The sequence below is a fragment of the Sander lucioperca genome, chromosome 20 (genome assembly GCF_008315115.2).
Source record: "Sander lucioperca isolate FBNREF2018 chromosome 20, SLUC_FBN_1.2, whole genome shotgun sequence".
In the NCBI taxonomy this organism is placed as follows: Eukaryota; Metazoa; Chordata; class Actinopteri; order Perciformes; family Percidae; genus Sander; species Sander lucioperca.
Window position 1 is genome coordinate 20,164,151 of NC_050192.1, and position 15,000 is coordinate 20,179,150.

General features: G+C 42.7%; 1 protein-coding gene across 3 annotated transcripts in view; it reads right to left on the reverse strand.

The window, feature by feature from the left end:
• ptpro (protein tyrosine phosphatase receptor type O) overlaps window positions 1–15,000 on the reverse strand; it is a 78,197-nt gene that overhangs the window by 62,123 nt on the left and 1,074 nt on the right. For all 3 annotated transcript variants that reach the window (XM_035995893.1, XM_035995892.1, XM_035995891.1), the window contains exon 2: window positions 747–1,008. In XM_035995893.1, the coding sequence (XP_035851786.1) occupies window positions 747–1,008 (262 nt within the window). The remainder of the gene's footprint in view (window positions 1–746; window positions 1,009–15,000) is intronic.

Genomic DNA, 15,000 nt, shown 5'->3' on the forward strand with positions numbered 1-15,000 from the left:
CCCTACAGAGATAGACCTTTTAGTTAAAGAGTAAGATCCTTTTAGTTTAACATGAAACAGCCCCAAAATCACCAAACTACACCAGACTCCATGTAAATAATCAGGACTTTTAGCGTGTATAGAGCCAGCATATTTCCACCAGACTCCATGTAAATAATCAGTACTTTTAGCGTGTATAGAGCCAGCATATCTCCACCAGACTCCATGTAAATAATCAGGACTTTTAGCGTGTATAGAGCCAGCATATCTCCACCAGACTCCATGTAAATAATCAGGACTTTTAGCGTGTATAGAGCCAGCATATCTCCACATGTAAATGGGTGAATTAAGGGTTTATTTCAACCAAACCAGAGTGGTGATTGTTGGAACAGTGGAAAGATGAACCAAGACAGCTTTTGATAGTTTGATTTAGTTTCTGTCCACTTTGAATGAAGTGTGTTTTACGATGCTAAAAGTCCTGATTATTTACATGGAGTCTGGTGGGTTTGGTGATGGTGATTTCGGGGCTGTTTCATGTTAAACTAAAAGGATCTTACTCTTTAACTAAAAGGTCTATCTCTGTAGGGATCCATCCCATAATGTTGTCAGACTCTTAGAATAATAATCTGAGTCTGTCAGCAGCAACAACAGAACTTTTAGTGACTCTAACTGCTGCTGAACATTAGTCCTGTAGGGTTACAGTACAGCCTGGTTTCACGGCTGCTGGTTACAGCGTTCTCAAAGGTCGTTGTTGGAGAGTTTCTTACTTGTGAGCACGGACAGGGTCTTGACGGGTCTGGACCAGCGTCCCCCCCGTCTGAGCAGCAGTCCCACCGTGTAGCAGAGGCCGTGCAGCGACGTGTTGACCAGCAGCGGCTCGCTGGCGTTCACAAACTGGACCAGGATGGGCCGGGGCTCTCCAGAGATGTGGGCGGCGTACGCCGTGACGTTGTCCTGCAGGTCCGAGCGCTCCAGGGTCACCACGATCAGATCCTCGTCGTTCACCGACGCCTGGAACGCCACCGCGCTCTGAAACACAAAGAGGGAAGTCTTCAGAAACTACACGAAAGTCTTCATCGTGAACTGAAACATTTAAAAGCCAGAAACTACAACATAAAGAGTGAAGTGTGTGTGTGTGTGTGTCTGTGTGTGTGTGTCTGTGTGTGTGTGTGTGTGTGTCTCTATGTGTGTGTGTGTGTGTGTGTGTGTGTGTGTGTGTGTGTGTGTGTGTGTGTGTGTCTGTGTGTGTACACGTGTCTGTGTGTCTCTATGTGTGTCTGTGTGTGTGTGTCTGTGTGTGTGTATCTCTATGTGTGTGTGTGTGTGTGTGTGTGTGTGTGTGTGTGTGTGTGTGTGTGTGTGTGTGTGTGTGTGTGTGTGTGTGTCTGTGTGTGTATGTACACATGTGTTGGTGTGTCTGTGTCTGTGTGTGTACATGTGCGTGTGTGTGTGTGTGTGTGTGTGTGCGTGTGTCTGTGTGTGTGTGTGTGTGTGTGTGTGTGTGTCTCTGTGTGTGTGTGTCTGTGTGTGTGTGTGTGTGTGTGTGTCTGTGTGTGTGTGTGTGTGTCTCTGTGTGTGTGTGTGTGTGTGTGTGTGTGTCTGTGTGTGTGTGTGTGTGTGTGTGTGTGTGTGTGAGTCTCTGTGTCTGTGTGTGTGTGTGTGTGTGTGTGTGTGTGTGTGTGTGTGTGTGTGTGTGTGTGTGTGTGTGTGTGTGTGTATCTGTGTGTGTCTGTGTGTGTGTGTGTGTGTGTGTATCTGTGTGTGTGTTGGCTTTGTGGTTAGGAAAGCAGGATTGTAATAACTGGAGATGAAATATTATATCAGCTGGTCTGATCAGCACGGAGCTGGTTTCCTGGTGATGATATCAGCTGTTTGATTAAATGTGACGGCAGGAGAGTCGACTCCTCGCCGAGCGTCTTCTGTCTGAACGGATCCGCTCCTGAGAATAATAACGGCTTTGTCTCGGAGCAGCTGAGCGGAGCTTCGAGCAGACATCTCACGCCGATCACTTCATTCTAAATCCTGAAAATATTGAACGATTCTTCATAGGACGCTGCAGTAACGCCACTCAATTCAACTCCTCTTAATCAGCCAATCAATTCCTCTGCTGATTGTCTCAGTCCTGAAAATAACTGAATCTTTCAGAGAGAAGAGTTTGTTTTTTAAGTGCTCATATTATGCTTTCCCCCTTTCCTTTATTGTTATATATCTTTTTTGTGCATGTTATAGGTTTACAAAGTGAAAAAGCCCAAAGTCCCCCCCAAAGGGACTTACCATCTCCAACAGAAAACACTGTTCACAAACTGCTCCAAACAGTACAGCACGCCCTCATACTCTGCTTCTGACTGGCTAGTAGTCCTTACCTAGTTACTGTCAGGGCACACCCTCATACTCTGCTTCTGACTGGCTAGTAGTCCTTACCTAGGTACTGTCAGAGCATGCCCTCATACGCTGATTTATATCTGTATGCCAGTTTACATTGAGTGTGCTGTAGTTTTCTCTGCAGCAGTAACAGACACACGAACACGTTATGAAAGCAGACAAAGAGTTTCTGTCGACTCTCAGATCAGGAGAGGATCCCTCTGCACAGATTCTGACCCACTTCTCTAATCTGACCCGGTAAACATGCGCTGCACCGAGGCATGCTGGGAGTTCCCCACGAGGATGTTTGAATGTTTCCCTTCAGTGTTTGGCGTCTTTGATAAATGTGAGAGCGAAGATGGCCGAGGGCAGAGACACGATACACACTTGTGTGTTCAGGATATAGACCGTTACATCAGCTGACCTAAATCCTGAAAACATATTTCTGTCAACAGATGAAATTGGATTCTTTATCTGCTCAGTATCAGGCGCACAGTGTGGACAAAATAACAGAAACACAAACACAAGATCACACGGAAGCAAATAACTGCAGTTAGGATCTACCGTTGTCTCTACATACTACTCTCTACTGTTGTCTCTCTACATACTACTCTCTACTGCTGTCTCTCTACATACTACTCTCTACTGTTGTCTCTCTTCATACTACTCTCTACTGTTGTCTCTCTACATACTACTCTCTACTGCTGTCTCTCTACATACTACTCTCTACTGTTGTCTCTCTACATACTACTCTCTACTGTTGTCTCTCTACATACTACTCTCTACTGTTGTCTCTCTTCATACTACTCTCTACTGTTGTCTCTACATAATACTCTCTACCGTTGTCTCTCTATATATTACTCTCTACTGTTGTCTCTACATAATACTCTCTACTGTTGTCTCTACATAATACTCTCTACCGTTGTCTCTCTATATATTACTCTCTACTGTTGTCTCTACATAATACTCTCTACTGTTGTCTCTACATAGTACTCTCTACTGTTGTCTCTCTTCATACTACTCTCTACTGTTGTCTCTCTACATACTACTCTCTACTGCTGTCTCTCTACATACTACTCTCTACTGTTGTCTCTACATAATACTCTCTACCGTTGTCTCTCTATATATTACTCTCTACTGTTGTCTCTACATAATACTCTCTACTGTTGTCTCTCTACATAGTACTCTCTACTGTTGTCTCTCTTCATACTACTCTCTACTGTTGTCTCTACATAATACTCTCTACCGTTGTCTCTCTATATATTACTCTCTACTGTTGTCTCTCTATATATTACTCTCTACTGTTGTCTCTCTACATACTACTCTCTACCGTTGTCTCTCTACATACTACTCTCTACTGTTGTCTCTCTACATACTACTCTCTACTGCTGTCTCTCTACATACTACTCTCTACTGCTGTCTCTCTACATACTACTCTCTACTGCTGTCTCTCTACATACTACTCTCTACTGTTGTCTCTCTATATACTATGTCATCTTACAGTGCCTCTGCAGTTTGTGAGTGAAAGACTACTAAGAAAACACTTAAACAATAACTAAACATTATTTAATCTAACTATGATGGACTTTAATTGTCAGAATGTGATGTTATTTTGTTTTGAGCTCATGGGTCCTATCTTGCACCCGGTGCAGCACAGTGCAAAGCCCGACCCAAGTGTCTTTGCTAGTTTAAGACCGACCCAGTTGTCACCTGCACCCATCTGTGGCCTACGGGTGTGCTGGTCTTACAGGGAGGTGTGTTCAGGTGCATTCTGGAAGTATTGCTATCTTGAGGCAGTGGGAAGTGATGGCACCATTGACCAACAAAAACCTGGTCTAAAGTCAATAATGCAGCATTTCATTGTTATTTTAACAGAGTATTAGTAAAATGCTCCTAGGCTCGTGGCACCAGGCACTTCACGCCGTGCACTTATATCGTTAAATATATATATATATATATATATATATATATATGTATATATATATATATACACACACATCTATAGTTATGCGGTGGCCAGAGTTAGACCCTTTTGACTCAACACAGAAACAGCAATGCGTGCAGCATGACATCACTTTGTTGCAGAGACGCTATTGGTTAAATGCCGGCAAAGTAGAACACGGAAGCAGCTTGACGTGGAAAGCGCGAGTATGTCTGCGGTCTGGAGGTATTATAAAGTTGAATTATTATAGAAGTATCGGATCGGGACTCGGTATCGGTAGATACTCAAAATCAAATGACTCGGACTCGAGGGCAAAAAAACCTGATCGGGACATCCCTATATATATATATATATATATATCGGTCGTGTTATCGGTATTGTGAGCCGTGTACTGTATCATGTATTTCCTCCCCTGGACTATTTCCAGCGGCGGATTAATCCCCGTTTTGGCGCTCAGGTGAGTATTTACGGCAGCTTTATGGTGTAAACTACGACCCGAGCTCCGCCCCAGAGAAACCTTTAATAAAATCCAACCAGCGAGCCGAGGGACGGAGATCAGACTCAGAGGGGAAAACAGAACCATATCCATACCCATTCATCTAATTCATTGCTGCTCTGCTGTCGCATGGCAACACAGATGAAAGGAGAGACACATTTCGGGGGGGGGGGTGGTGGGAGTAGATGCCCATCGTGTCGGTGTGACTCTAGGGTTACCGTGGTAACATGGTGCTTATGTCATCATGCAGGTTCAGACGAGCCGAGCTTCAGGACACAAACACACACCCGTTTGTTTCACTATCTTTGTGGGGACCTGTCATTAACATAATCCATTCCCTAGCCCCTTACCCTAACCTTAACCATCACCACTAAATGCCTAACCTTAACCCTTACCCTCACCCTAACCATAACCTAATTCTAACCCTAATCCTAAAACCAAGTCTTAACCCTCAAACAGACCTTGTGGGGTCCAGCATTTTGGCCCCACAAAGCTGTGCAGACCTCACAAGTATAGTGTATTCCCCGGTTTTTGGACCCCACAAATATAGTAAAACAAGCACACACACACACACACACACACACACACACACACACAGAGACACACCCACCCACACACACACACACACACCCACACACACACACACGGAAACCTGTTGATCCGTATTTTTATTGCTTTGTGTGAATGATGAATTAGCTTTAAGGCTTCGGCCTGCACCTTTTCAGCCCTGTTCTGTTTTTTTGTGTCTCTTTGTTTAGTTTAATTCAGTGCAAGAAAAGCATTATGCACAAACATTTTAAACCTGCAAACTTCTTTTTGTAAATGCTTGACATAATTGTACTTTCTTTTGCATCCTAATTCACTTATGAAATCATTTCTCCTTAACTTCTCCCAGGTCATGACCTCTGCTCCCCTGGCTTGAAAGCACCCACCACCACCTCATACAGCAGCAGTCACCGTGCTGCTGACAGAAATAAATACTAGAACACAAACCAGATACACAGCTTTACTTCACACAGAGATATGAATAGTCCATTGGAGCAGGCTGCAAACTGTACAGTAGGATACTAGGGTACACACACACACACACACACACACACACACACACACACACACACACACATACACACACACACACACACACACACACACACACACAGAGACACACATACACACACACACACACACACACACACAGAGACACACATACACACACACACACACACACACACACAGACACACACACACACACACACACACACACACACACACACAGAGACACACATACACACACACACACACACACACACACACACACACACACACACACACACACACACACACACACACACACACAGAGACACACATACACACACACACAGAGACACACATACACACACACACACACAGAGACACACAAACACACTTTCACACACACACACACACACACACACACACACACAGAGACCCCCCATCCACGCATGCACACACATGCACACACAGAGAGACACACACACACACATACACACACAGACCCACACACTGTGAATGAATGGAGTATCTGACCCTGTGAATGAGCAGAGAACGGTGGGGGGGGAGGAGTCGCCCTCAGGCAGCTGCCAACATTATCATGCAAACCTCCAGGTTTTTGTTTTCTTATGTGTGTGTGTGTGGGGGGCTCGGAGAAAAGACTGAACCATCAGACTATGAATGAGGTTCACACTGACGGGACGTTACAACACTTCTCTGTCCTGCTTTTAGGGATCGCTGACAGCAAAATGTTCACTTTTCTCAATGAGGTTTGGTGACACAGACATCCTGGCTGCTGTTCTTTATTTATTTATCCTAAATAAATAATCAATCATTTGTTTTAAAATCTAATAGATCTAACTTTTTTTCCCAAAGATTCTTTTAAACATAAAAACATCACCGAGATCGCTAAACCCACCAGACTCCATGTAAATAATCAGTGATTTAATAATGGTAAAACACCTTCATTCAAAGTGGACAGAAACTAAATAAAACTACTAAAAGCCGTCTTGGTTCATCTTTCCACTGTTCCAACAATCACCACTCTGGTTTGGTTGAAATAAACCCTTAATTCACCCATTTACATGTGGAGATATGCTGGCTCTATACACGCTAAAAGTAGTGATTATTTACATGGAGTCTGGTGGAAATATGCTGGCTCTATACACGCTAAAAGTCCTGATTATTTACATGGAGTCTGGTGGAAATATGCTGGCTCTATACACGCTAAAAGTAGTGATTATTTACATGGAGTCTGGTGTAGTTTGGTGATGGTGACTTCAGCAAAATGTTCCCGTTCTCTCAATGAAATCTGGTGAGGTTCAACAGGTGTTCGCTTGAGCAGACTGATCTCATGAAGTGGCGTATGTATGACACGCCAATTCGTATGCCATTATTGGCGTGTTATCAAGACGCATACTCGCTTTTTAGCGTGTATATCAACGCCATTTGGCCTCCATTGACTTACATTACCTTGTGATTGCATGTGAATTTACGGCGTAGAGAGTAGTATGATAGGACGAAAATCCGCGTAGGGAGGTTGGTCGGGGGGGAGGATGGGTCAAACACAGGACTTTCACTCAGGAGACCGCTGTATACGGCGCTCAAAATGCGTACAGATAAGACGCCACTTGGCTTTAGAAAGTGGGCGTGTATGTTTACGTGAAGTCATGATGTCATGTTGGCTTGAGGAAGACTTTGTTCTTTCATTTCATTTCTCCTAGATTTATTTGGATGATTACTCAACTGTGATCCAGTGATTAATCCAGTATTCATGGTGTTATCGATAATGAAAATAACCGTTAGTTGCAGCTCTATCACACGTATAATCACACGTCTACGTGAGTATATAGTAAACAATTCAACCATTTAAAAGGTTGTGGGTTTCTTCTTTTGTTCTAAAAATGTAGAAGCAAACAATAGCTTTTAAAACGTGTAATGTAAAGGCGGTAATCTTCTGTCCTAATCCTGCTGTAAGCCTCTTAACACCAACTGTGTATATATATATATATATATATATATATATATATATATATATATATATATATATATATATATATATATAATGTGTGAATAAAAGCTTGTTGGCTCTGCAGGGAGTTTAAACACCCAGACTGTCACACTGCTGGACTGCAGTAGTTTAAAGTGCTGTTTGGATCATCACTGTCAGCGTTAATCTCCATATGTGGGCGGTGAAAGTGCACTAAATATATTAATAATAATATAATAAAAATATAATAATAATGTGAGGATATAATCAATGAGGTTTGGTGGACCGCACACCAGCCAGAGTTTAATCAGAGCAAATTAGACACGCAGCAGAGGAAGACACACACACACACACACACACACACACACACACACAGACACACACATACAGAGACACACACACACACACACACATGCACACACAGAGACACACACACACACACACACACACACACACACACAGAACTTTCCCTCAGGTGACTGCGTCTTATCACTTGTAAATACCTTCAGGTGAAGTGTTATCATATTTTCTGATGTGCATAATGAGGGTTAAATAATAATAATAATCAGATAATAAGGGTTAAATAATAATAATAATAATAATAATAATAATATTCAGGTGATAAGGGTTAAATAATAATAATAATAATAATAATAATAATAATCAGGTGATAATGAGGGTTAATCCAGCAGCCCACCGACCCTAATGAAGCTGATGTTCTGATTTTTCCGTCCACGACTTCTCTGAAGAGCAGCGTTCCCACCTGGTCTCCTCCTCAACACAAGCAGCTTTAATGACTGAAAACATGGAGGTCATTGAAGAAGAAGGAAGCTCCGACCTTTCTCTGAGCGGAGGCTTGTGTTCACCGCTGACAGCAGCTCCCTCCTTCCACACGGTAAACAAAAAGCTCGATGAGACAGCAACAATGGCTGCTTATACAACACCCCCCCACCCCCCCACTCCCCAAAAACAACCATGATGGTAAACAAGGACCTGAGTCTCCAGCAGAGAGACGCAGATGGGAGTTGTGCATGCTCAGATTTAAACGGTTTACGGCATAACGTGTCATACTGAAATTTGTGAAATCCATAATAATAAAAAACTTACTTACTTATAACAGAAGATGGAAATCATTTGAAAAACGTTGTAGCTAGCTATGATTGTTTGATTGCTAACGTTAGCTCAAAACACCATTCCAGTGACAGCCTTTGTTGTGTCTGGTTGCTAACTTATAGCCAGCAGTGAACCAACTTCGTTGTAGGTCCATTTTTACTGTCTTGACATTACAGAAGTCTCTCGTTAGCATCTTGTAGCTACTCCACAGAGCTGCGGAGGAAGGTCTGTCTAGTGGTGATGGTCCAGTGGCTATGACCCATGCCTTTGGTGTGGGAGACCTGGGTTTGATTCCCACTGTGATACATCAACCAATGTGTCCCTGAGCAAGGCACTACCTCTGACATATATAGCAATTATAAGTCACTTTGGATAAAAGCGTCAGCTAAATGATATGTAATGTAATGATAGTATGTAATGTAATGTATTGTAGTCCACACGGCATTCCTGGATGGGAGGAAAACGTGCTCTGGTCTGTTGGCATTTCTTTAAACCAATCACAATCATCGTGGGCGGGGCTAAGCTCCGGACGGAGCCACGGTGCCTCTGCTAAATAGTCTCAGGAAGGAACTTGTTTTGGTGGAACATGTGGACGTTCAAAAGTAGTTTTAGTCGTGCAACAAAAAACTCACTGTAATAGCCAATTATTTGGTTCCTCGGGTGCAACCCGGAAGCACGTACAGTTTTTGACCACACACACACACACACACACACACACACACACACTTGTCTGGAAACACAACTAAGATCTCATGGACATAAATGGAACCAAAGGTTTTAACTGCAAATGACAAATGACTTGACTTTCATTGATCAAAAAGGTAAAAAGTGCGTCAGTTTCTCTCCCGGTGCACCAGCAGCTCAGACTCAGCCTCTACACTCAGCTGGACAGATAGTCCGTGTTTTCCCTAGCTTTGTCCCAGTGTTTACTTGGGATTTAGGCGTCCTTCCCCGTACATTTTGAGTTTCTTTGTGGGACTTTGGCATCTTTTTGAAGTCCTTTGTGTCTCTTTTGAGTCATTTTTGTTTTCTTTGGGGTTGTTTTGGGTCTCAGTCATCTGCTCCGTGTATCAGGACCAGAGTGGGTTTTTTTAAGCTACTGTGATGTTAACATTGTCGCATGTAGCTGCATGCTAACGGCAGTAAAAGATGTCATCTTGGCTCCCAGTGTTGTTGAATTCTCCCTAATTTGTTTTGACCAGCGGGCAGCGGCTGCAGACAGCGGCCGATCAGACCGGCCCTCACGGCCTCGAAACACTACCGGCCCACCGTGAAAAGTCCCGACTCTCCCGATTGCCACTCCGCCTCTGGACAAGACAGCGGAGAACCACTCGCGGACATGCGCTGGCCAATCAGAGCCAGAGAGACAGGCGCTCCAGCAGAGCATCTCAAACAGAGGGTGACTACAGGAGCAGCCAGGGGCAGTATGAGGAACAAAAAGTGATTTTTTAACATTAAAACATTTGGTATTGAATGACTAAAGAGGCAATTCAAAAAATATGTCTGTCTGTCTGTCTGCCTGTCTGTCTGTCTGTCTGTCTGCCTGTCTGTCTGTCTGTCTGCCTGTCTGTCTGCCTGTCTGTCTGTCTGTCTGTCAGTCGGCCAACTTGGTGGTGAGTCAAGAAGTTAATTTGGGACACTGGTGAACGCCCTACAGCTGAGTCACATCAATGATGATGAAAACAAAGTTTTAGGTTCAAACAATGTTGTCGATATCACGTTGAGTTTGAGACACAATAACAAACTTGTGCTGTTGATCTAACGTCCTAACTAACCTAATTATCGGCCAAAGAAATTAATCATATCTGAACATTTTTCTACCGTGAGACGATTCCTCTTTGGTTTGCAAAGAAATAACACAAAAAAACTTGAAGTGGTTGCTTGTTTTTGTGCGAAAACTTTGACCCATTTTCAAAAAAGTTTCTATATCAGAAATTTTTGGTTTCTTTCAACCAAACTGTCAAAAGTAAAATAAATGATCAGTTCACTACTTTCATTGAATTTGGGTGTTTTATTCAATTTTATAGCATTTGAAAAAAAACTTTTTGAAAAACAACAACAGAAATGTCAAAAAAGCAAAAAACAAAAACAGAAACGTTGAAAAAAAAAGTGATGAAAAAATTCTAAAAAATTGACAAAAACTGAAAAAAGTGACAAAAAAAATAAAAAAAAGTGACACTTTTTTTTTTTAAATTGACAAAAAAGTGACAAAAAAATAAAAAAAAAAATTTACAAAAAAGTGACAATTTTTTTTTTAAAAAGTGAGAAAAACTTCAGGGGGAAAGCAGCAAAAGTGTCGAAAAAGACTGCCAAAAATACTGAAAAATCTTCTATTTTACGGTCGACAGGGGACAAGGGTTAAACTCTTTCTAGGTCACCGACTGATTATTCAAAGGTTCAAAAGAAGCCGCTGCAGTATGGGGACCTCGCAGTAACTCATCCGTACGCTGGTTTTGGAGCCCGTTGGTATGAAGTTCTGGTCTGTTTACCAAACCGAGAGTAAAGCCTGTTATCTCGCAGCTTCAGGTTTTGGCAGCTTTGGTATAAACTGCGTTTTCTTCTGATCTCAGAAACAGGAAGAAGCTTCGAGCTGATGATCCTGATCTGCTTTCTTTCACACGCTGGATTTGGTGATTTTTTCTGTCCCTCTCTTGTCCCTCGGTTACATAGAGCGTCCAGTCTCTGGGATGTTTTCCCCTTAATGACCCGATTGGGCTCATTATCCTGCCTGGCAAACTCAAAAAGGACTGAAGGTCTCCAACATGGCAAAACACCAGAGCTGGCAGCTGCTTTTGCTCTCCGTTAGCAACATTAGCCGTGAAGCTCTCTGGCTCCGAATGAAACAAAAACTAAATGTTGAAATCTCAGGGTGTATTTTCAGCATGAAGCTCAGATGCATCCGTCTTTCTTTACGTTAACAGCTTTTAAAATTACTTTCATTACAGGGTTTCTGCAGGTTTCACCAAGTCAGATTTCAGACTTTTTTAAGACCATTATGAATGAAATTTAAGACCTTTATCACAACACCAACTAATCCCTAAATTCAGTTTTAATCAAGCCAATTATTGCTAAACTTGTACTTCCCCAAAGCTGAAGAATAAAATTTGTTTTATATCAGTGATACAATCTGAAAGAGACTCGCGCCAATAACACAAAAGCAACATAAGTTGCATGTTGGTCTCATTTGTAGTTGAAATACAGCGAAATTATATTTGGACTAGCGACAGAAAGAACTACAACACCACGGAATAAAAAAAGAAAGACTATTAGAGGTAGCGTTGCATGGACGTAGGAAAATTAAGACCTGTTCATTACGTCCTATCGGCATCTCGCCGGCCTCGCCTACGTCTTATTGACATCTCACATTGTCTACATCTCGACGGCCACAACTCGTCACCTACGTCTCGTTGCCGTCGTCACATCCAATCGACATCTCGCCATCATTGTCTCTGTCGTGTCTTTGTCAGCCACATCCTGTCGTCATTGCCTACGCATCGTTGTCATCGTCTACGCCCAGACGGCCACAACTCTCCGCCTACGTCTCGCTGCCGTCGCCTACATCCCATCGGCATCTCGCCGATATCGTCTGCGTCCCGTTGCCCAGAACACGGCGTCTAGGTCCTGTTGTCACTGCATCCTATCGGCATCCCGTCACCAACGCCCACGTCCCGTCGACATTGCCTACGTTGACACATTTCTCCGTCTTGTCCAGTTCAGACCTTCACATCACTCGGTGCTGCAATGGGAATTAAAGGAGAGGAGCTTGTTCTCTTTTTCAGCAGCGTCAGCGTACGTAGCATCATGCAGCATCAATCTGAGACTTTAAAGCTACATTGTGTAAGAATTGCTCCCATCTAGCAGTGAAATTGTATATGACAACCAACTGAATATTACTTTCTAGCCCTTCCCATTCCGATCGCGTTCTAACTCCTACGGTGGCCGTATTATTCCAAGAAGTACGACTTTGTCCGTGAGTGTTCCTTCCAGTGTAATAATAGTTTGTTTTCGTTATTTTGGTACCATTTCATTGCTAACATCAGCTATCAGGTTCCCAAACGAATGCAAGCTAATGTTAGTAAAGTATCAGCGTGATCCTCCATCTTTTCAAATCTGCCGGCAGATCGAGTAATCTCTCCCTGGCATTCGTCACGGTGCCACTGAGTGTAAAAGAGCGAAAGGCGGAGATATGTCCCTCTTTGGCTAATGTAGTTTAAAGATGGAGGCACAACATGGCAGAATACATACCAAGGGGGTAAGCCAGCCTCCACAAAGCGTACAACCTATGGCGCCATTTTGTTGCTATGAAGCCATCAGCTCCCGTTAGCATCCCATTGACTGCCATTCATTTTGACGTCACTTTGACAGAGAATAACTTTACATCTGAAGAGTTTAAAGACTCTATTTGTCCATTGTTTATTTCTAAAGAAACACGACAATGTATAAAAGGCTCCATTACCTTGTAGCTCACGTTATGGCTCCGTAGCAGACGTTTTTATAAAAATAGGCTAACGATTGGGTCATAACCACGAGACTTACTGTCTCATAGTAGAGGAATTACCGTATAGTACAGGAGAAGCTCTCAGGCAATCGGGAGAAGCCCATAGAGAGTCCATGAAAGCATCGGAACAAAATATTTTAGCAACGTTTTGATGGATTGGAAATACTTCGGTATGTGGCAAGTGAATTCATATGAAGTAACATTTAGATTTCTCTTGGCACAGCTACCAGAAGACTTCCAACTTTCAGACAGGTTGCTCACGTCACATCTACGTCTTCAAGCTCAGTTGGAGGCTGCTCAGTAACGCTCAGCCATCACCGGGAAAGAGACTTCACTGGTCTCCGTAGAAGTCTATTGCGTTGCTACGTCAATTTCTTTAACTGTCTATGAGAATAATCCATAACACAACATACTGATTCATGTGAGCAAGTTATCCCAAAAGTCTCACCATCATCTCTGAAGCTGAAGCCTCCCGTTAGCTCGTGGTTAACCAGGTGTGAACAGCGTTTGGATTCATTATGATGATGATCTCATTATCAGATATGTGTTGTCAGAGGTTCGATCCCCGGGGGCGGAGGATGCTTGATGAGTTTTACCGTGCAGCAGCCTGCAAGCATTAATGAGCTCATGTGGTGGTTAATAAAATCCTTTTCACAGCAGCATCACAGATGACTCACGCTCATATCGTTGTTCTACGAGCATCAGGAATAACGTTTAAGGCCAGACACTGCAGACAATTCAGAGGTTAGGGTTTCTATTTATCTTCCATAGCATGTCTTCTTTCAGGCTCCATCCCCACCAATACGTTTTGGTTTTTAAGCGTTTGAGTTTTGAGCCCAAAGTAGAGATGTTCCGATACTGCCTAACAAGAGGGGGGGATGCCAGAGCAGGGGGAATGAGAGGGAGAAACGCCAGAGCAGGGGGAATGAGAGGGGGAAATTGGAGGGAAGGTTGTTTTTTTCTATTAGCAGTACTCTCTCTTCTCACTGTTTATTGGTGTGAATGCTGAAGGCATCAATGCTAGGTTCTTCTACATATTTATTATTATTTTTCCGTACCATTTTTTTTGCACATTAACTCCTTCCACATTTTTCAACATAGAAACTTCATTCAAACATCAAAACGTTCAGCACGATTCGGATGTTTCTGCTTCTATACAAAACTTCCATAACTTTCATAGTTTCTGAAATATTTTACGTTTTCGGTGGACATTTTCCCCATTTAAGTGAATGGACGGAATTTTCAAACTCGATACAAATTCATACCTTTTCAACTGCTATCTATTCATTCATACATTCACCGAGAAACACCATTCAAACTTTTAAATGTTCCACATCTTTCATACATTCTGGGTAGCGTCTTCCTTTAAAACATACAGCATTCACACCGCAATGTATTCAGAAAGTGCATTCTCTAGTTGTTAATTGTTCTGCAAACCAAACACAGAGACAGATTCCTTTATATATGACTTGATAATAAACCTGATGTGATCAGAAATCAGAAAAGGTTTATTACCAAGTAAGTACTTAGGAATGTGCCTTGGTGTCTGGTGCATAGGCTGCATACAGTACATGCAAACAAAAACAAACATA